This window comes from Bicyclus anynana, chromosome 4 (assembly GCF_947172395.1).
Source record: "Bicyclus anynana chromosome 4, ilBicAnyn1.1, whole genome shotgun sequence".
NCBI classification, from domain to species: domain Eukaryota; kingdom Metazoa; phylum Arthropoda; class Insecta; order Lepidoptera; family Nymphalidae; genus Bicyclus; species Bicyclus anynana.
In genome coordinates this window covers 7,505,599-7,529,458 of record NC_069086.1, presented here as the reverse complement: position 1 = coordinate 7,529,458, position 23,860 = coordinate 7,505,599, and the positions used below count along the sequence as shown (strand labels likewise).

General features: G+C 37.1%; 1 protein-coding gene across 1 annotated transcript in view; it reads left to right on the top strand.

Moving 5' to 3' along the window:
- The window catches only part of LOC112047284 (ATP-binding cassette sub-family C member 4), a 69,542-nt gene that overhangs the window by 2,451 nt on the left and 43,231 nt on the right, over positions 1–23,860 (top strand). Inside the window, exons 2-8 of the mRNA XM_024084357.2 lie at positions 8,767–9,012; positions 9,376–9,583; positions 10,743–10,968; positions 13,056–13,212; positions 13,651–13,900; positions 15,105–15,356; positions 20,516–20,683. Of these exons, the coding sequence (XP_023940125.2) occupies positions 8,767–9,012; positions 9,376–9,583; positions 10,743–10,968; positions 13,056–13,212; positions 13,651–13,900; positions 15,105–15,356; positions 20,516–20,683 (1,507 nt within the window). The remainder of the gene's footprint in view (positions 1–8,766; positions 9,013–9,375; positions 9,584–10,742; positions 10,969–13,055; positions 13,213–13,650; positions 13,901–15,104; positions 15,357–20,515; positions 20,684–23,860) is intronic.

The following is a 23,860-nucleotide window of genomic DNA, read 5'->3' as shown; positions in this document are numbered from 1 at the left end:
CTCCGGCAGAGATTCCGCTGCCAACCCCGACGACTAGACCTGGCAACATACAACGCACGCACTTTGAGGTCCGACGAAAAGGTCATCGAGCTGGAAGAAGTTATGAGCAAGTTGCACTGGGATATCATAGGATTGTCTGAAGTCCGAAGAGAGGGGGAGGGCTCGATAATCCTTGAATCCGGCAACATGCTCTACTACCGGGAGGGCGACCAACAGTCCCAGGGTGGTGTCGGATTTATCGTTCACAAGTCCCTCGTGAACAATGTTGTAAAAGTCGAGAGTGTGTCGAGCAGGGTAGCGTTCCTGGTCCTCCGAATTACCAAACGGTATTCGTTGAAGGTTATACAGGTTTACGCACCGACCTCGACACATCCCGACGAGGAGGTAGAGGTATTGTATGAGGATATTTCTAAAGCCATACATGCCTCAAACTCTTATTACAATGTTGTGATGGGGGATTTTAACGCAAAGCTGGGCGAACGTAGCGGTTCAGAGTTGAAAGTGGGACGATTTGGATATGGGCAACGGAACGATAGGGGCCAAATGTTGGCTGACTTCATGGAGAAGGAGGGCCTCTTTATGATGAACTCCTTCTTCAAGAAGCCACCACACAGGAAATGGACCTGGATGAGCCCCGATGGTTCCACGAAAAACGAGATCGACTTCATCTTGTCTACCAGACGGCAAATATTCAACGATGTTTCTGTGATCCATAGGGTGAAAACCGGTAGCGATCACCGAATGGTTAGAGGCACGTTGAATATCAACATTCAGCTGGAACGGTATCGACTGGTGAAGTCTACGCTCCGACCTACTCGTGCCCATATTCAAAACCCCGAGTCCTTTCAACTAGAACTGCAGAACCGCTTTGATTGCCTAGCAAATTGCGAAACTGTGGACGATCTGAACAACAGGTTCGTGGAAACTGTCCATTCCGTTGGGTCTAAGTTCTATAAGACCCACCGTGCGAAAAGAACCAAAAAGTTCTCGGACCAAACACTTAAACTCATGGAAGAGAGGCAAGAAATGAGATTACAGTCTTCAGCAGATGCGTCAAAATACCGACAAATCAGTAGACAGATCTCTAAGTCGCAAACCAGCGACTTGCGAAATTTCAATACCGAGCGTATTAAAAATGCGATTGAAAATAATCGAGGCTCGAAAGTTTTCGCCAGAGATCTGTCTATTGGACAGAGGCAGCTGACGCGTTTGAAGACCGAACACGGTAATCTAATTTCTTCCAAGCCCGAGTTATTAAGTGAGGTCGAGAAGTTCTATGGACAGCTATACACGACTACTCAGCAGCCTGTTGCCAATTTGGCTAAAGACCCCAGAGCCAAGTTGACCCGACACTATACCGAAGATATCCCGGACGTCAGCCTATACGAGATTAGTGTGGCTCTCAAACACCTGAAGAACAATAAGGCGCCAGGTGAGGACGGAATCACAGCAGAACTCCTGAAAGCGGGTGGAAAACCGATACTTAAAGTCCTTCAGCGATTGTTCAATTCCGTCATTCACGAGGGCACGACGCCTGAGGCGTGGCATAGGAGCGTGGTGGTTCTGTTCTTCAAAAAAGGTGACAACACCTTGCTGAAGAATTACAGACCCATCTCGCTGCTAAGCCATGTTTACAAATTGTTCTCGAGAGTCATTACGAATCGTCTCGCTAATAGGTTTGACGACTTCCAGCCTCCCGAACAAGCCGGTTTCCGAAAAGGCTTTAGTACCATAGACCACATCCATACGCTGCGGCAGGTTATACAGAAGACTCACGAGTATAACCAGCCACTTTGCTTAGCGTTTGTGGACTATGAGAAAGCCTTCGATTCGGTGGAAACCTGGGCTGTGCTAAGGTCATTGCAGAGATGCCGAATTGATTACAGGTATATCCAAGCGTTGAAGTGCTTGTACGAAAACGCCACTATGTCAGTCCGTATTCAGGATCAGACTACGAGGCCAATCCAGTTGCAGCGAGGAGTGCGTCAGGGAGATGTGATCTCTCCGAAGCTATTTACCGCCGCACTGGAAGACGTCTTTAAGCTTCTGGACTGGAGCGGACTTGGCATCAACATCAATGGCGAGTACATCACTCAACTGCGGTTCGCGGATGATGTAGTCATCATGGCACAGACTCTGGATGACCTTAGTACCATGCTCAATGACCTCAGCAGCGTTTCTCAACAGGTGGGCCTGAAAATGAACATGGGCAAAACAAAAATAATGTGTAATGCTCATGTATCGCTCCACCCAGTTATAGTTGAGAACGCTGCACTCGAAATTGTAGACGAATACATATACCTAGGACATATGATCCAGTTAGGTAGGTCCAATTTCGAGAAAGAGGTGAACCGTCGAATCCAACTCGGCTGGGCTGCATTCGGGAAGCTTCGCGACATCTTTTCGTCCGAAATTCCTCAGTGCCTGAAGACAAAAGTCTTCGAACAGTGCGTGTTGCCAGTGATGACCTATGGTTCCGAGACTTGGTCGCTAACTATGGGCCTCATAAGAAGGCTTAGAGTCACACAGAGGGCGATGGAACGAGCTATGTTAGGAGTATCTCTGCGTGATCGAATCAGAAATGAGGAGATCCGCAGAAGAACCAAAGTCACCGACATAGCTCAACGAGTTGCGAAGCTGAAGTGGCAATGGGCGGGGCACATAGTTCGAAGAGCCGATGGACGTTGGGGTCCCAAAGTGCTGGAATGGCGACCCCGCACTAGTAAGCGCAGTGTTGGCCGACCCCCCACCAGGTGGACTGACGACATCAAGCGAGTCGCAGGGATTCGCTGGATGCAGGCGGCTCAGTATCGTGATGTTTGGAAGTCCCTACAAAAGGCCTATGTCCTGCAGTGGACGTCCATCGGCTGATATGATGATGATGATGATGATGATTTTATGATAAATAGCATACGCGACTGTAGGTTATTCAGATAACCGAATTCTAAGCGGCAGATTAAATATGTATGACGCGAAGTGTATTTGGCTTAAACGATAGTGTCAAGTCGCCAATCGCGTTTTACTCGTATTTATGTATTACAATATTCACGATTTTAAGAAGTAAAGCACTAAAAACTTGAGCGCTTTATATTAAACTAGCGGACGCCCACAACTTCGTTCGCCCTTAAACCTCCTTAATCCGGCCATGTCGTAAAATCCATCCTTATGTATAAACTATAAAGTGCCTCCCTGCTAAATTTCATCTTTGTACTACAAGCGGTTTTCGATATTTCGTGACCTTTCGCTATTATATATTTATATACAGGGTGATTCGGTCTTTAGTGCGGATATTTTTTTTCGTGGTTCTGTATCATTAATAGAATATAAATCTACAAACAGTTCGATACATTTAATGTATTTTTTTTTTTAATTTATGTCTCTAAAATAACAAAATAATGTACATATTATTACTAAACAAGATATATTCAGCTTAAAAGTGATCTGGTGACGTCCTTTAGGTATCAAACGAAAATAAAATAAACGCACAATAGGGTGACCCTAAAATTCTGTTCAAAAGTAAATAACTTTAGCTAACGATAATTTTGTTATTTTTGAGTTAAAAAAAAAAAGAAAAAATACGTGATCATTAAATTTTGTTTATGTACAAAATATAAAAATATCCGCACTAAAAAAATTTTCTTCCTGTAGATAATTAGTAGTAATATTAAAGCGAGATCTGTAGGGATGTGTCGTAAATATCGTTATGACTTAATGGTATAGGTAGTTTATGTAATTACTTATTTCTCTGCGCGCGCTGCAAACTGCGCTGTATATTTGATCGTCTGTAGCCGCCGTAAGCAGATTCTAAATTTTTAACTGATTTACCGGAAAAACTCGTAGAGATCGTGATTTGCTATGGATAGGGTATTATCTCGGATCTCATTATGGAGGCTACTAAACTCAACTATGCTCTCGCCACAAAATAATGATATCCTTTATCTACACTAACACATTAACTACTTACTATTGTTTAGCTAATAATCTAGGAAACACATAATATCTCTTTTTAGTTTTAGTGTGTTTTACAGTTTAAAGGTCATTACTTACTAGGACTAAGAAGAAAACATTAAACCGCTGTTTCATTTGATATCCTGACCTTACTAAGCGAAGATGATTTTGTTAATTGTCTATATTGAGAGACGCGCCAGTACGAACGCTATGTACTTAGTAGGTACCCATTCCCATCATGCATTTCAATTGAACTCAATAAGCTATTATTTAAACGCATTGTTGGTCAGTTACTCAGAATTTTGTAAGGCGCGTGAGGAATATCGACATTAGGAAAGCACTTAATATACATATAACTAGCCGACGCCCAGTCGTTTCACCTGCGTAACTTCCGTTCCCTTGAAACGGGTATAAAATATAGCCTATGACACTCACAAATAACGTGGCTTTCGTTCAGTAGATTACCCGCTGCAACACCACAAACTGTACCTCTCTATAATACCTATTAGAATTTGATTTTGGCAGACTTTTATTTTTTATAGAGAAGCACAAAAACACACCGAATAAAATTAAAAGACATAAAATGCCAAACAAATTTTATAAATTGATTAAATACCTACAAAAGTGGAGATGGACAGGGCATATGATAGGAGAGAAACAGGAAAAATGGACCAGACTAATATCAGAATGGTATCCGAGCGGCGGCAAAAGAAACCTAATGAACTTAGCTGATGAATGATGAGAGAACTATAGAAATATAGATTAAATTATTTTCTTAATCATCATTATCAGCATTCAGCCTATTTTAACAGCCTAATACAAGGTCAGATTTCTATCGAGAAGAGAAAAAAAGAGATTTTATTGAACTAGTTCATGCCTAATATGGCCTCTTCTATCTCCTACTTAATCTCTTTTTATTCTTCCTCATATTGTATAAGTATATTCAGAGTTTATCCCGATCCCGATTAAATTAGTTTTTGTCCGACAAATGGTCTTAAACAATAACAGTAAGGTAATAGTAAATAAACAGTAGGTATATAAATCATAGTTTGGCTGTCACGTTTCATCATCATCATCATCATCATCATCATTAACCCGTATTCGGCTCACTGTTATGCACGAGTCTCCTCTCAAAATAAGAGGGGTTAGACTAATAGTCCATACGGATTGGCAGACTTCGCATCCCACGAACCGGTTTCGAACCTACACCTTCCAAATCGAACGGAATCATGTTTAAAAGTTTTAAAATATACAAGCCAAAGAGAGAAGTATGATTTGAAATTCAAAACATTCTCCCGACTGTAGACACACATTTTTAAAAATCCAACCACAAAAGTATTTGATTCTTAATATTTTGTCCGATTCGGTATGGCGATCTACATTCTTAATTTGGCTATTCACTCAGGACTGGTTTGGTACGACCAAACCAATTAGAGTGTGAGATAAACATTAAAATGCCACGCGATGAGATCGCAAACGATTTATGGTGATCGAAAAAAATCATAATCGTGCGGGTGAAGTCGAAAGATTTTATATACTAGTAGATAGGCTAATCTTATTAAGTTAAGTCAATGATAAACCCACCTTTGCTTTTCATATCTCCTTTGCTTTGTAAACAATGATGTTCCCAACAATTGTTATATTTTATGACTATTGCGTTAATCTCACCTAATTATCAGCCTAGAATTCATATATTTTTTTAGTAAATCGTGTTGATTTTAGTGATGTTTAATTTGTTGGTGTCTACGTTTGGGCGTGGTTAGGTTAGGTTGTGGTTTCTATAATCGATTTGTCTGTTGAGTTATCGATAAGATTATTTTTAATAATTAAAATACTCTCAATACCGAAAAATATCGAAGTATGGTGGCTGGCGTAAATGGTGCATCGCAAAGATGCATCGATATCGCGTGGGTTAATGTACCTACTTTGATTATAACAGAAATAAAATGATAAGAAAAGAATTTATCTAAGGAAATAACGGTCTCTTCTAATAAATTATAAATATTGTGACTGAAAACCACGACTAATACTGCCCGACGTAATTTATTTATTAATAACTAAATAACTAATTTTATAGCCTCAATAGCTCAACGGTAAGAGCGGTCGGACTCATCACCGAGGGGTGGTGGTTCGATCCTCACCCTGTTGGTCTATTGTCGTACCCACTCTTAACACAGTCTTTCCTGACTAGTTGGAGGGGAATGGGAATATTATAAAATATATGACAAATATTCTTTTATAAAAAAAAAAAAAAAACTAATCGCCGCACGGTTTCAACCGCGTGGTTCCCTTTCCGTAGGAATACGGGAATGAAATATAGCTTATTTATAGCACTCGGGGAGAGTGTAGCTTCCCACAGACAGCCTCTGACGATCCAATAAGCCTGACGATCAAATATCCTACTAATATTATAAACGCGAAAGTTTGTATGGAGGTTTGGATGTAAATGGATGGATGGAAATGGATTTTACTCTGGATTAACACATAGGCTACTCTTTATCCCGAAAAAATCCATGGTTTCCCGAGATTTGCGAAAACTGATGATTTTAATGATATGAATACTCTTACACGCCTCGACTACTTAACCGAATTAGCTGAAATTTGGTATTAAGACATATTATAGCATGGATTAACACATAATCTACTTTTATCCCGGAAAAATCCATGGTTCCCGAGGGATTTGTGAAAAACTACATTCCACGCGGACGAAGTCGCGGGCGTCCGCTAGTATTATTATATTTTACGAAGTAAATAACTAAATTATTTATTATATTTAGATTTTGATAACTGATACTATGTCATTGACTTCGTTTGTGTTCTGCTCGTTCCGTGTATCGTACACGTAATAGATTATGATAGTCGCTATAGATACCTATGTAAATGAAATATTATCAATTCAAAGGTATTAAAAGGTATTAAGCTAAAATATTTGTTGAGAAAATATAAAAAAGTATAAAAGAATAACAATGGATCTGTCAAGGTATGATACACAAATATTACCTCTTCTAGAAGCGTACAATAAACAGATCGGTTATAAAATTATTTATATTTATACAAAATTATAATGAGGTAAAGTTTGTGGTATTGTAGCGGGTATCTCTGGATCTACCGAATCAATTTTGAAAACTTTTTTACCACGTCCACGTTTTTTGTAAGTGTCATTTATAATGGGGATGATGACTAGGTTTGAATTTATTGATTTTTATGATACATTCGGGTAAATAAGGTCAATGTTAACTAATTTATACATAAAAAGCAAAGACTGTCTGGATATTTGCAAAATAATTAACATTATAAAATTTCAAAATCTATTAAAAATCTTTTATCGTAATTAGATGAAAATTCATACAGTTTTAGCTTCATTAAATTAAATGTGACATTTTTCAAGATATGAATTATAAACATAAACGCACAAATAATAATCTATACTAATATTATAAAGCTAAAGAGTTTGTTTGTTTGTTTGTTTGATTGAACGCGCTAATCTCAGGAACTACTGGTCCGATTTGAAAAATTATTTCAGTGTTAGATAGCCCATTTATCGAGGAAGGCTATAGGCTATATATTATCCCCATATTCCTACGGGAACGGGAACCACGCAGGTGAAACCGCGCGGCGTCAGCTAGTAATAAATAAATAATAAATGTACTTGAACAATACACATCACTATCTAGCCCCAAAGTAAGCATACAAAGTAACTTGTGTTATGGGTACTAAGATAGTTGATATAATAATATTAATATACATTTATATACTACATAAAGATACTTATATAATATAATATAATGTATAAATACACACAGACACTAGGAAAATACCCATGCTCATCACACAAATATTTTCCAGTTGTGGGAATCGAACCCACGGCCGTAGATGCAGAAAGCAGGGTCACTAGCCACTGCGCCACGAGGCCATCAAATATTATTTTACGTTATATAAATAACAAAGATATTATTAGTAATTTTGTTTGAACGCCCATACAAATCTAACGACCATTATTATTATGACGTCATTAAATCGTACCATTTTGTATGGAGCATCTTCCAGGGATGAAACCGAAACACATAGGTACCAAATATAATTTAGCTGCAATATCATTTAAATATCAATATAATTACTATTATCAATTCATATGAGCTATCAATTAAAATATTAATCAGCTTCAATATAAATAAAATACCAATCAGTATCAAATACCTACCAATACCAGCATTAATTAGTTTTTTTTAAACTTTAGTGTAAAAAAAATGAGCCCGAAAATACAGAAAAAAAATATTTCACAAAAAAAATTACGCCGATTTTTTTTGACCTGCGCGGGACATTTAATTTTTTGATAATAAAATTGGATCGTCCCACCAAAATCGGGACGTTTGGCAATGCTGATACATACCCACATACACAATATGTATCAGAGTACACCCAGCGCCGGCCCAAAGTAAATTTTAAAATGGAGCGAGATCCAATTATGGCGCCTCTCCTGTTTGCTCCTAATAATATGTACCTAGATACCTATACCAAATTATGAGTGTAAAGTAAGAATGAAAAATTAATTAAATACTCTGGGGTGACCAATTGAAAATCAGGCGCAGTAACGTCTGAGGTTGACTAGGATTATCATTTAGGCGCTCTCTAGGATTTGGCGCCTGGAGCGACTGCTCGGTTCGCTGTATCACAGTAGATATAATAAGGCTGTATGGACGTGCCGGCTCTGCGTACAGCGTACATATTACTTACATAAATACTCTCGAAAAACATTACCCCCTTTCTGAAACAGGTTGTGTAAAAATATAAATAATGTAGATTTTTTTTTTGCTTTAGGTGGAGTTTTCGTTTATTCAAAAGAGGCTACAAACATGGCCTGACGTTGGACGACCTATGGCAGGCCCGTAGCGGAGACCTCTCCGGACGTCTAGGCGACAGACTTGAAGAAGCGTGGGAGAAAGAGTTAGAAAATTCTCGTAAAAAGAAAACAGAACCGTCCTTATCAAGAGCAATTATTAGTTGCTTTTGGGTCGAATACATGACATGTGGATTTTTTGTTGGGATACTTTTCATAGTTTTATGGTGAGTTACAATTATTACTATAATCTGTACATTTAGATCAGCAGGCGTACATTTTGTTTGTAATTATAAAACTTCGCCATTCATATCTATTTTAATATGTTATTTTTTGTCGATATACTCACTGCCTCGAGGGTTTGTACAACTCTACATGTCTGGATTTAGCACAACACACTTTTCACCTCACTACGATCACAAAATTTTAATAAATTCAAATCACCTATAGTTACAACACTATTGGAGAAAGTAGAATTTTGCGATCTAGTGAAATGGAAACTCTCTTTTATTTCCCTCAACATATCGGATGTGCGTACTCGTAAGTTTTACTTAAAATACACTTTTAATACAAAGCCATTTTCTTTTCAGGCCCATGATACCTTTTACTCTAGCTTTATTTATAGAATATTTCGCTGGTGAGAAGACTAGAGAAACGTATAGAAATGCGCATATTTATAATTTTACATTGAATTTTCTGAGTATATTGACCGCAATGATGTTGAATCACACGAATTTAACCCAAAGTTGTGTTGGGATGAGAGTTAGAATAGCATCGTGCTCGGTCATTTACAGAAAGGCAAGTATTTTTCAAAAAATGTATGTATGTTCTTGTAATAAAATTACATGACTAAATTGTTTCCGTCATCATCAAAATCTGTAGTAAAAAATATCTACAAAATTCAATTAAAAATGCAATGTGTTTTAATTGCTACTTAATATGAGAGGCTTCAATAAAAACTCCGTTTTGTTATTCCTGCTATTATCTTAATTGTTTGCTTGTGAAAACGCCAATAGATTGTTTTTTATTTTCTGAAAAAGTTATTAAAATTCAGTTCTTTGGTGGACAGAGCTTTTTTATAATAAGTAGGTAATTATGAATGTTGCATTTTAACATTGTACATAATGTATTGTTTGTTCACTTAAATAAAATGGCACTCGTTGTTGTTTTTAATCCAGTTTTTTTAAATTACAAATTAAACTTTGTCTACAATCTCACCTAATGTTAAGTGAGGATGCAGTCTAAAGTTGTTAAGGGGTTCACTTGACTTGCCTGACAGTTTCTAACGGACAATCATACCGGAAGTATGATTGTCCGTTACTTAAATCGCGGTTGGACGTTACCTATATGTTAATAAGTAGACAACTGCTTACCATCAACCAAAAGGTAATCTTTCTGTAGTCTAAAATTAAACATACTCGTAGTTTAACCTCGCTACTCCCAAAATAGTGAAACTATAAACTAACATGTAGCCAATGGCGTAGTGCGCCTTGGAGGGGCCCAGTAACAAAGTTAGTTAGGGACCCAAATGAAGCGTAAAGATTTCTATACAAAAGAAACAAAAACGCTTGTTTAAAATAAATATGTAGGATATTTCCATTTCCAACTTATGGGTGAATGTTTAACTCGAAAAAAAACGATTTTTTTTTTCACTTTTCTGAAATGAAAACTCATAGGCAGTTTTTTATAATGTGTTTTTTTCGGGAAGCATCAGATGTGAGATTGTGATTAAAAAATTAGTAAAATATTATTGGATAATATTTTACTAATTTTTGCTTTCACACGTAAAGGACCCCTGTAGTCCGGGGTGTCCGTGTCATTGATACCGCTGATACGGCGATAGCTACGCCTCTGCATGTAGGTCAGGGTCAGTTTGTAGGTTAAGGTTCAGCCGATTATTGACCAATGACAGTGAGGACAAACCACATTGTTTCTTTACTTAAATCTTTCCTTTCAGATATTAAAATTAAACCGTATAGGTATGAGCAAAACAGAGACCGGACAAGTGATTAACCTGATGTCGAACGATGTGAATCGCTTCGACACCGCCGCACTATATTTGAATTCCATTTGGGTGATGCCTATAGTAGTGCCGATAGTTTCGTATTTGGTGTGGCAGCACATCGGTTGGGCAACACTGGCTGCGCTCCTCGTCATCTTTGTACAATCTGTGATCATACAAGGTACTGATACTTTCTAAAACTTCGTCACCTTTAAATAAGTTTAAGGTTCCTCTAATGGGCCTGCCACACACTCGACGAATGGCATAGACAGTAGTGAGGAACGGAGGCAAAGAGTATTCCAACATTACTCGTCATACCGTATGTTATGCTCCTCGTCGTGCTAGTTTTGCCAGGTATCTGATAAAGCCGGCTTTATCCGGACACCTGACCTGGCTATAATGTAAAGCCTAACAAAAGCCGGACAAGCCGGACACGGAAAAGAAAAGCCTAACTATGTCCGGACATAGCTAGGCTTTTCTTTTGTCCTTACATTTAGCAACCGAGCGAACGACGAGTATGTATTGGAACATTTACGGTAATAATCATGAATGCTTGATTTTACTTACTTGAAAAAAAATTGTCGTAGGTACCTATTAATACTGATGTACACAAAATCCTCAATAATGTATTTATCTGTCCGGCCTTTTTACTCAAATATCAGGCCAAAAATGACTGGACTGTCCGGCTTTTAAAATCGCCGACCTGATAAGTGTCTAACGCTCAATTTTGACGGTTTTTTGAGCGCGAGTCAAATTATTGTATAGCAAAGACAAATCACAATGAGGGATCGTCGCGATTAGACCAGTGTAAGGGCAGAAAGAGCAAAATCGACAATACAATACGCATACGCAGTGCAAGGAGCATAGTATGGAAGGCCCATAATACAACACATATTACGTAATATAATATTTGTGGTTACTATTAGTACCGCAGGTAGATGTTGGTGTTTACTATTTGTGTTGAAAATGTGTACAAGTCTTAAGTAAACTAAAGTGAGAGGCTAAAAATATACTGGACACTCAATCACTTGAACAAATTGTTGTAGTTAGGATAATCAGATAATTGTAGCAGAACAATTATTCTACATTAACTCTTGTATAGTATCTCTAGTGTTACGTGTACCTATTTACAGATGTTAATTCAAAACAATAAAATTAAACTACGTATATAAATGACAACCAATATTTGGATGATGCCTCAAAATCAAGGCACTCCTTTCTGCCAATATTTACCTAAATTACTACTTACCAGCTAGTTATCAACCACACATTTTCCTAAGTATTTTGGTACTTACCACCTTTATTCGATTCCATTATTTACATAATTATTAGCTAAATGTACTCGTTGTTGATTTCACTAAAGGTCTTATTTCAATTTGATGTTTATTAGTTATTACTGTGTTTGTATATTTTAGATGTCTATGTTAGGTAAGACCTTCAATCTTCGAATATAAAGGTAACCATAATTATGTTTGTCAAATCTTGTTACTAGTTTGTGCATGTAGGTTAAGCTCAGGAAACTATAAAACCTAGATGGCTAAACTGTATATGTTTAAACTAAATGACATCAATTGGCTATACTTATTTGTGCTTCACAGCACATTACTGGTTTTCCCTATATTAATAAAAAAACTTGTTTTCTTTAATGTAATGTCTTCCACTAAAAGGTGAGGTAATAACAAAATTCCGTTACATTTAATTCTGAAACTTCTTGTTCTTTTTATAAAACAATATTAATAAAAACGATAACGATTTGGTTCTCTAACGCCAGACACAGACGGTCAAGTATACGTCAAGTCTGCAGCGCATTTAGGGATGTGGGCAATTTGATCTTTAATTCAAGAATATTCTCGTGTTAGTAATAAATATGTATTTAACATTAGCATTAAAGCGTAAAGCTGAACTATTCACTATTTTGGTCTTTATTATCAACCTAAATAAACATCAAACCAATTATTGAGAAAATGTCATTTACCTACTGTGTGATATCCACCAGTAAGCACCGGATGATATTTGTTACATAGAATCTCCATTTCGTATATGTCAACTAGCATATGTCAAAAATAGTGAATAAGCCTGCAGGTATTTCTTGCAGTATTTTTTTACGAACCGTGATCTGGTACCAAGTACCTGGTGTTAAAAGATAATAATTAAAGCGAGCCTATAATTATGATCGCCATGCCTTACGCTCGTTAGTTTCGAAACGGACAAACGCACTAAAAACTAGTCAATGTGAATTATTATTTATATATATTCTTTATATTTTAGCATATTTAAGTCAACGTCAAGGAGCATTGCGAGGTAAGATAGCAAAGCGCACAGACCAACGGGTAAAAGTTATGAGCGAATTGGTGAATGGTGTTCAAGTGATAAAAATGTATGCATGGGAAATACCTTTTGAGAAACTCGTTGACAAACTACGCAAGTAAGTGAGCAGGTAGTAATTATATGCATATTCACTTTTTTAGGCTTTCATATTAGATGCTTTTACAATTTTAAAGCCTTTATTAGCCTTTTGTAGTAGTTGTAGATTCTTTCAGTGATTATCAAATAGTAGTGATATTACTTAAGTAAATACTTTCTTAGATAAGTTGACTTACTTGTTTAACTTGAGCTTTCATAACCTATGTTTGATAAACGTTTTAAACAAAGACAAATACTTTGATTGTTAAAAGGGCTCTTTATAAAATATGAAGTAAGACAAAACTATATTATGTGTTATAAATTATAAGTTATCAGAATGATTATAAAAGTATGTTTACAAATACGCATAGATAAAAATGTATAGTAGCGTAAATTTATGGTAAATTTTTAATTTTGTAATGTGTGTAAACACATATTTTATTACATTTTCTTATTACAGGCATGAAGTGAAATTCATATTAAGGACTTCGTTTATCAAAGGATTTTCGACTGCTCTTAGTGTTTTTACTGAGCGATTCATTCTTTATTCTGCCGTTGTCACATTCGTCGTAATCGGGGGAGACATTCGGGCAGAGATCACGTTTTCTCTTGTGCAGTATTACAATCTACTCCAGCTCGCTTGCAACATATTCTTCCCATTGGCACTTGCTTTTCTCGCAGAATCCCGAGTGTCTATCAAAAGGATTGAGGTAAAATTCTTGTCCAGATGTTTGTCATTAATTATTTATAGTCTCCCTTTTCTTATACCAATTTGTAAGGGCAATATAATATGTATAATCACCTCTACATACATTTCTTCTTTGGCCTTCCTTTTCTCTTGTGTCTTTCCACTTAAAATTTCATTATTCTTCTGCTAATATGGTAATTTGTCATTAATTCTTATCCTCTAATAATAATTTATCTTTAGTTAGTTATTTAACATATATAAAAAGTAAAACTATATTTAAAAGACAATAGTGTAATTATAAGATAATCATTATTAATATTGTTTGTTAGCGTGAGAATTGAGTCGAATTGCGAGTAATTTATATTCTGTTACAACTTAAAAAATATTCTGTTACAACTTATCAATTGAATAGGTACTTATATAATTTTATTCGAATCTACTTTATATGTCCTTGAATTTAGTTTCCTGTGCGAAACAGCTCAATGTCAATTAGATGCAGATATCAGTTCACAAAAAATATTGACAACTTCAAGATCAACAATCACATTTCCATCAGACATTCGATAAAAATCTTAGATAAGTAGTTAGATAGCGATATATTTATAGGAATTTACATTATGGATATGAGAAACGCTTTACTATTCCTTTATTTTTCACATAAATATGTATATATTTATAAAGAAATAGGTATTTACAAGCAAATGAGCTTTTTAAAATGTAGATGTTTTACATTATGGAATTTCATTATGAAAAGTAAATTATTCTCTTCGAAAATGATGAATTTTTAAGTTTTAAGCGGCAAAACAACTTGAACTTGAACAGAACATCTACTTTTACATTTAGATACGTTTCACTCTGAAACTGCTGAACTGAGCATTCTCAGGGAAGTTTTCTCAATGTTCAATTGCGAAATCTCGCGAATTATTTCGAAATCGAGCATTGTTGCCCCTTGGATCTGATGGTTTTTGGTGAAAACTGTGTCCTTGGTCCAGTGGTTAACCTGATATGTCTGCAGATCACGAGGTCCTGGGTTTTGAATTCTTGTGTCTGGAGTTGGGTAATTGGTAGTGTTAAAAGAGTACTTTAAGCCGCCGTTCTCGTTCGCTAGAAGTCAAACATTGTCCGGCCAACCCACATTGAACGGTGGTGAGACGAAGCTCTATTTCCCCTCCTATAATAGGCTGTCCCTATAGTGGACTGATAATGACGATTCCTTTTTTTTTCAGGAATTCTTATCTCTGGAAGAACTAGAACCAGAAGAGCCTAAAATTAACGGTTTCAGTGCTGATATTATAAGCAATGGTATAGAGAAAGACAAGGAAAATGCTAATACCAAAGTGAAATCTACGAGCTTGGTTTTATCTAATGTGTCTGCTAGCTGGATGCCTAACCCTATTGTGCACACATTGAGGAATATATCGCTGACAGTACATCCGGGAGAATTTGTGGGGGTTGCTGGATTAGTTGGATCTGGAAAGGTATGTAATATATTATAGTAAAATCATGATGTACGTATACTGTATTGCAGAATATACAAAATGGTAGAACATATATCATATCATTAAGAAAGTTTAAAAACATAGTGCTTTTATTATTATTCTATTAGCTACTTCGAAGATCTCAAATAACTTTTTGTCTTATTATAATAAGAAATACGTCACCTCGTGAAATCGCCAATTTCACACGTTTAATACTTCCGAGTAAATGTTTAAAAAATCGCCATCACATTCTGTGAGTACTGGGTATAATACTAATTGTCTAAGAGCCAGTGATGTCCAGACCTTTGTCATTTATACAATTTTGATAATTAATTACCAAAGCTGCATGTTTGTTTCGTTAGACACACTTCCAAGTAAATGTTGGTAGTCACATAAATTGGCTAGAATCCATGAAGATCTTGGTGGCTTAGGACACGATTTAAAATAAATAAAATAAAATTTATATTTTGTCTGTTTAAGGTTTTGATTTTTGTTACAAAGCTAATTAGGGGATTGGTATGTAGCAGGACAGATGACTAAAACATAGTTGTCTATGGTAGTAGCATCTTCTTCTTCTTGTAGGTGTAGCGGCTCTGCAGGTCTTTGTATCACGTTTACTGCTTCCAATATATTGTCATCGATACTGACTAGATTTTCCCTCAAATACTGGTTTCCGCCAGATACAGCAGCAGTTTCTTGGCTGGGGTGTATTTTACCTCTTCCGGGTTTACAATGAAATGTTAGGCATTTGCATAGAACGCGTTTCCTCTGCCTCTGGACAGAGTCAACACAGAAAGTCCCGAAGCTTAAGGTTAAACATGAGTCGAGTATCCACAGTGACCGGTAAGTGCCCACACTAAGATACATAGGTTTTTCAGACTGAGCGCTAGTAGTTTTGAAGCAACCTTCTTATTAAAGATTTTAAGCTTTAGAGTGGTTCATTACTGGTTATACAGAGGAGCATACTCTGATATGCCTATAAATTACCTTTTATAAAATTACAAAGGTCTGCCCATCTTATAGACTCTCGTACTATAATGTATTCTCGACTTTAGCGAGAGCTTAACATTATTTATTACATTTTATTAAAATAACATTGTCGCGTGTAACTGGTTAGCTGATAATATAATAATACACGGTAAATTTCAATATGACCGCGTTTGTTTACTGTGAGAACATTTTTATAATTACGGTACCTACCTATTGTATTTATTTTCCGGGACATGAATAACTAAGGTAACGTTAAACCGATTCTACGAAAACACGATTAATTCTAACCACAGAACATAAGCTTAAGCTGTGCCTTGAGTTTAACAAGTAATATAACAATCAATTATATATAAGCCTCAGTATATAACCTACGGGTTGCAGGGAGCCGCTGGATGCTGGCGGCTCGAGACCGTTTTGTTTGGAAGTCCATGCAAGAGGCCTATGTCCAGCAGTGGACGTCCATCGGCTGATAATGATGATGATGATGATATAACCTACGGTAAATGGACTGGAGTCCACACCGAGATGTCGTCGGTTCGAATCTAGCCCGCTGGACTATTAAACGTAATTTATTAACTGTAATTATTTTCGTACCTAATTCAAACACGGTCTTTTCAGACTAATTGGAGGGAAACAGGCTATTGATCACATTTAATAGATGTGGCAAATAGGTATTATAAATCCTGTTTCTGTACGAGTTTTAGAAAATAAGAGGCTGTGATATAATTAATTACTATCGCGACTTCGAATTTTTATAGTAATTATGCAAAAATAGAGATAAGTTTTTAATCTAAAAGTCTTCACTTTTTTATCTTATTTTTTCTTTAAAAGAATATTTGCCATATCGATTTTTTTTAAATACTCCAACTAGTCGGGAAAGACCAACGGGGCGGGGATCGAACTACCACCTCTCGATGATAAGTCCGACCGCTCTTACCATTGAGCTATTGAGGCTCTAGGAAAAGGATAGAGTTATAAATATTTAGGCATGTTGGTTTGTTGCTTAGTTGTAATCGAATTAGCCCCAACATAATTATGATAGGTATTTTACATAATCGTATTTTAAATATGTAATTAAATATCGGAAGTAAATAAGATTGTATTGAAGAATACTTCATGTTTACTTTCGGTATTTACAATTAAGTAAGTATGTTGACTATGATGGAATGTCAGACGTTAAACAACAATCAAATAACAATGTAGTTATTTGATTCCAGCATATTAATTAGGTACCTACGTCAGAATTATTCATTTCTTTTCATTATCACATCCCAAGGAAATAACACTATTATAAAAACGACATTACGCAATAATGACCTCCATAGAGATCTAGAATTACCGACAATAGCTAAGTACATGAAACAGCTCTCTCAAAACTATTTTGACAGAGCTGCCTTCCATCCCAACCAACTAGTGGTTGAGGCCTGCAATTACACTCCCAACCTAAACGCTAACTGCAAGCAGAGGCGTCCCAAGAACGTCCTTTACGATCCAGACGATGACATAACAACCGACAATGCTTCCCAGGCAACACAATCACAAGCTGCACAGCGTCTTCGCCGGCGAAGACGAGGTCCCCGATATCTAACGTCACCCGGACGTGGGTTTTCTAACTCACGACCTTGGGGGCGTCCGGACTGATTCACTCAGGTCACGGTTACCTCCTCCAGAATGGCCCTCTAAGCCGAGGTCCGAGTCTCATAGGAGACGCCCTTAGAGAGCCGTTCCGTCCTCTATCTTTCTTTCAGCCTTCGGGTCACATCAGGCGATGTTTCTGCGCTCGCCCAACCCCCCCGGTGACGCCGTAGTGGTTCCGCAGGGAGCTATCGGCACCTACTCAGACAGAAAAAAAAAATAAATAAAAACGACAGTTTATGTGTGTATTGTTGTTGTTTGTTACTCTTTCCGCAGTATTTCAGCAGCCACACACGATCATGTTTACCTGACGTTCCTAAGCGTCCTGCAGATTTGACTGTCTGCAAGACGCGTATGTATGCACCTCCAACTTTTCAGTTGTGTGCATTTTAAGAAATTAAATATCACGTGTCTCAAACGTTGAAGGAAAACATCGTGAGGAAGCCTGCATACTAGAGAATTTCTTAATTCTCTGCGTGTGTGAACTCTGCCAATCCGCATTGGGCCAGCGTGGTGGACTAGTGGCCTAACCCCTCTCATTCTGAGAGGAGACTCGAGCTCAGCAGTGAGCTGTATATGGGTTGATAACGACGACGACGAAGACGCGTATGTAAGTGGGCATTGAAAAAAATATAGAAACTGTACCCTAATGTAGCGGTATTATTTTTTCACTGCCCACGTCGTTACGTGCACTAAAAACTTGAGGGTAACGGGTAAACTTGACCGTGTGTGGCTGGCGTTTTTAAAATATGTGCAAAACAAAATTTCACGTCTGCTAGTGTATTATAGCTAGCTATACCTACTAATATTACTATACTCTACTACGATTATTGTAAAGAGATAATGTTTGTGGTAAGGGCCAATCTCTGGATCCATTAAACCGATTTTGAAAATTCTTTTACTACTAGGAAGCCACGTTATTTGCGAGTGTCAAAGACTATTTTATCCCCGATTCTCACCGCGGGTGAAACCGTGGGCCGTCGGCTAGTATATTATAAAAAGAACTTGCTAGAACCTAATTATTGCGATAATGTTAATCCTATAAAAACCTATGAATGAAATTTCTCAAATTACTGAAGTGGTTCTTATAGCTAATTACATTTATTGTAGGATTGACATGGAATTTTATGTCGATTTTATGTAATATAATTAAAACAATAGGTATAAAATAAACTCATGGTTATGAATTATAAGGCAATTTAAAAAACATATAGCGAACACAAAACATTTGTACAGTAATTAAAAGAACAATAATTGACATATAATTATACACCTACTTCTAATAGATAATGTTTTTTATTAACGTATGAAAAACAGAAAGAGACTATAAAAGTGGCGATCATCATGCTTAATAGGGTAATTTACTATTTTTTTTAATTCTCTACAAGTTACCCCCTGACTATAATATCACCTGATGGTAAGTGATGATGCAATCTAAGATGGAAGCGGGTTAACTTTTTAGGAGTAGGATAAAATCCAGACTCCTTTTGGTTTCTATACAGCATCGTACCGGAACGCTAAATTGCTTAGCGGCACGTTGGTAGTAACTAGCCACGGCCGAAGCCTCCCACCAGCCATAACTGGACCAATTAAGAAAACCTCAATCGGCCCAGCCGGGGATCGGACTCCCTGCTAAATTTCAAAGTTTGGGAACCTCTGTAAAAAAGGAATAAAAACTGATTAGATATTAAATAGTTTCAATATCTAATAATTTTGAAAAACACTAAACACTTTGGTTAAGATTTTGTGTTTGCGTGACGTCATAGACCATCATGGCCGACAGCGTTTCGACTCGTATTGAGTAGAGTTATTGTCAAAAATATTTAAAATACTAGGGATTTTTCCAGGAAGAAAAGTAGCCTATGTGTTACTCCAGAGTAAAATCTATTTCCATTCCGAATATAAGCCAAATCGGTTTAGTAGTTGCGGCGTTAAAGAGTAACAAACATCAATACCAACTTTGCGTTTATAATATTAGTTGGAATTAAAATAGAATTCCTGTATTTGACGGCCTCCGTGGCGCAGTGGTATGCGCGGTGGATTTACAAAACGGAGGTCCTGGGTTCGAACCCTGGGTGGGCCGATTGAGATTTTCTTAATTGGTCTAGGTCTAGCTGGTAGGAGGCTTCCGCCGTGGCTAGTTACCACCATACCGGCAAAAGACGTACCGCCAAGCGATTTAGCGTTCCGCTACGATGCCGTGTAGAAACCGAAAGGGGTGTGGATTTTCCTCCTCCTCCTAACAAGTTAGCCCGCTTCCATTTTAGATTGCATCATCACTTATCATCTGGTGAGATTGTAGTCAAGGGCTAACTTGTAAAGAATAAAAAAAAAACAATTTTTTTGGTTTTTTTTTTGTTGGTATTTTGTATGGGTATGATATTTTATATTGTGTTCTGCACAGTCGTCTCGCTTCCCATCAGGTGCGATTGTAGTCAAGGGCTAACTTGTAAAGAATAAAAAAAAAAAATTTTTTTGGTTTTTTTTGTTGGTATTTTGTATGGGTATGATATTTTTTATTGTGTTCTGCACAGTCGTCTCTTTTGCAAGTGATCTTGGGGGAGCTGCAGCCATCGCAAGGGACGGTGTCGCTAGGAGGCGCGCGCGTCGCTTACGCCAGCCAGGAGCCGTGGCTGTTCGTGGCAACTGTGCGCCAGAACATCCTCTTCGGCCTGCCCTACGACCGAGTGCGGTACAAAAAGGTAAAATAAAAAAAATATATTTATTAAATAATCAAAACTTAAAAAAAACTGCATAAAATGAAATAATAATGTCAAAAAAGAACGAACTGCGTAAAATACGCTAAACAATAATTTAGAAGATAATAATAACCGAAACTGGAGGTGTCGTAAATATTTTCATAATCGATACTTCGACATAAATTACACAAATAATAAATTTTAATGCGTTAAGTACTCGTAGCAACTTCACTGGGACCCATTTTTAACACGCTTATACTTATTAGCTTCACTTGTAACTATGTACCTATGTAAGAAAATCTTGGAATCTTAATTTGACCCACTTCCCTGTTTTCGATTAGGATGAAGTTTTGCACACGCTCTGAGTTCTGATTACAATACATCATACGTCATTTCAAATCTAATATGGCGAACGTCTAAGATGGCGGACAGGCTATTTGAAATGCGCTTCCATGATATGGGTATCAAGCGCGATTTTTAGTTTTTTATACTATTCATTTTTTATTGTCAAAATGAACAAATGTCTTCTATATTCCAATGTCAAACCCAACATTATCGACTATCAATTCAATATCAAAGATTGTGTTTAATGTTTATGAATTTCTGAGTAATAGATTATTTTGGCAATATCGACGGAACTCCTCAAGGGTAAATCTCATGCAATCAAAGTTTTAATTGTTTTAATGTTTTTTATTATCCAATTATATTATCGGTTTTTAGTTTCTTCATATTAATTTTAATGGACTGTACTTTCGGCTATGTAGCTGTTGCCCCGTGGTTTGACTTGCGTACATATGTGACCTGTATATGGCCTGTTCTCGTAGGAATGTCGGGATGAAAAATGGCCTAAGTATGTGAATGACTGAATGATATATACTGTATCGTACACCAAAAATACTAAAATAATAAACTAAAATACAATTGGCGGCCTTATGAGCAGTTCCCGTAGGAATTCGGGGATAATATATAGCCTATAGCCTTCCTCGATAAATGGGCTAAGAATTTTTCAAATCAGACCAGTAGTTCCTGACATAAGTGCGTTCAACTAAACAAACAAACAAACTCTTCAACTTTATAATATTAGTATGTATACCGGTTAGATGAAGACTGACTCTACTAAACTACTCAAACACTAAACGGCACGAAATAAACGACTGGCTTAACATTTTTGATCCTATTTTTATGATTCCAGGTAGGCATTTTAATAACATGCTCGTATTTTATACTCTGCCATTCCCGGAATACAATGTAGGTAACACAATGGAGTTTGTTTATACAGTGATCTTTACCGCCGTCTCTAATGTTAGCCACTCACCATCCTATTAGCCCACATGCCTGCAGCATGATCATTTTTATCCGATAAAACTGACCGTGTTTCGAATAATGTCATGCACATCAGGACCTCACACAATCGGTTTTTTTTTAATGCAAATAGGCTCGCGTTTGACCATGATCTAACATGATGGTAAGTGTAGATACAGTCTAAGATGATTGCTTGCCTAGAAGGTGCCTATTCACTCTTGTTTTGAAGATACCCAAGTTATAATATTCAGGAAACAGACTAAAATACAAGGGAAGGGTATTCCAAACCTTAGCCGTGCGTATGAGAAAAGAAGACGCAAGTTTTGTCTAGTTGTCTCTTAGCGCTGCAAGCATGTGAGCTGACTTGATCGTCAATGGCTGACATAATAACTTTCCATCGCGAATATGCACCCGTAGTTTATTGTTAATATATCGAATTACCGTTATTGTGTTACTGCTCGATGCGTTATCGAACAGTACAACAATTGTGATTACTGTTACCCGCCCGGCACACAATAATCACGAGTGGCGTGGAAAGTAGACAGCATGAACGTGTGGTGACGTTACTCGTCCTGCCGCATATCATGCCGCTCCCTATTTTGTTGGTTTTTAGCGTGAGTCAAAGACTAGTCAAAAGACTAGCTAGGACGAGGCGTCTTAGTGCGTGTGTAAGACAGTGTAGACACTCATGGACAGGCATGGCAAAATCGCAGCAGCACGAGGCGCAATTTTTTTTAAAGGATATTTATCATATTATATTTTTTAATATGACCAATGTTCTCTTTCCTTTACAACTAGTTGGGAAAGACTAACGACTAATAGACCAACGGGGCGAGGATCGAACCACCAACCCTTGATGATCGAACCACCACCACTTTAACCGTTGAACTATTGAGGCATTAATGGCATAATAGATATTTTGGGGCAGCTTGCCGTGGATGGAAATAGCATTTCTCAGGTAGCCTCAATAGCCCCACGGTTAAGGGGCTCAAAACCCAGAGGTCCTGGGTTCGACCCTCGCCCGCTGGACTGTTGTTGTACCCATTTCCACAGTCTAGACTAAGTTAGAGGGGAATGAGAATTTCATAAAATATTTTTTATTGATCTATAATTCTATACTAATATTATAAAGCTGAAGACTTTGTTTGTTTGATTGAACGCGCTAATCTCAAGAACTACTGGTTCAATTTGAAAAATTCTTTCAGTGTTAGATAGCTCATTTATCGAGGAAGGATTAGGCTATATTTTATTCCTGTATGTCTACGGGAACGGGAACCACGCTGGTGAAACCGCGCAGCATCTGCTAGTATCTAATAATTTTCCTTACAAAACAAATCAATAATATCGCAAGAGTTACTTACTTAAAAATAGTTACAAAGTTATCCATTTTGCTGTGGAGAACATATAGTCGCTTGTAGTTGCTGTGGTGAACATGGCTTGGGTCATGTAGTGCCAAAAAATTTCTCCGAATTATTTCACTGCAGCTAGTTGCCTCTACTGCCTCTACTGCGGACAGAAGAGGTATATATCTTTACTCTGGAAGAGGTGACATTCCAACACGGAAATGCATCCAGAATTCTTGCCACCATTCCACGTGTCAGGATTTGTATTATTAGGATGACTTAGCATAAAAGTTTCTTAATGTATTATTTCTCAGAGTTCTTTCATTGTGGTTAAGAAAAAATTCAATAGACATACAAGTCAGTACAACGCATCATTATAGTTTTAAGATACTTACTGAGTTTTTATTAGCGTGTTGGAACAATAGGCAGCTCTCATTGTGTTTTTACTAAGTAACAAGTAATGGGCTCAGAAAGCACGCGACACAATCGTACCGTAGATTGTCGTATAGATATTCTACTTTCGGAAGACGGTTTT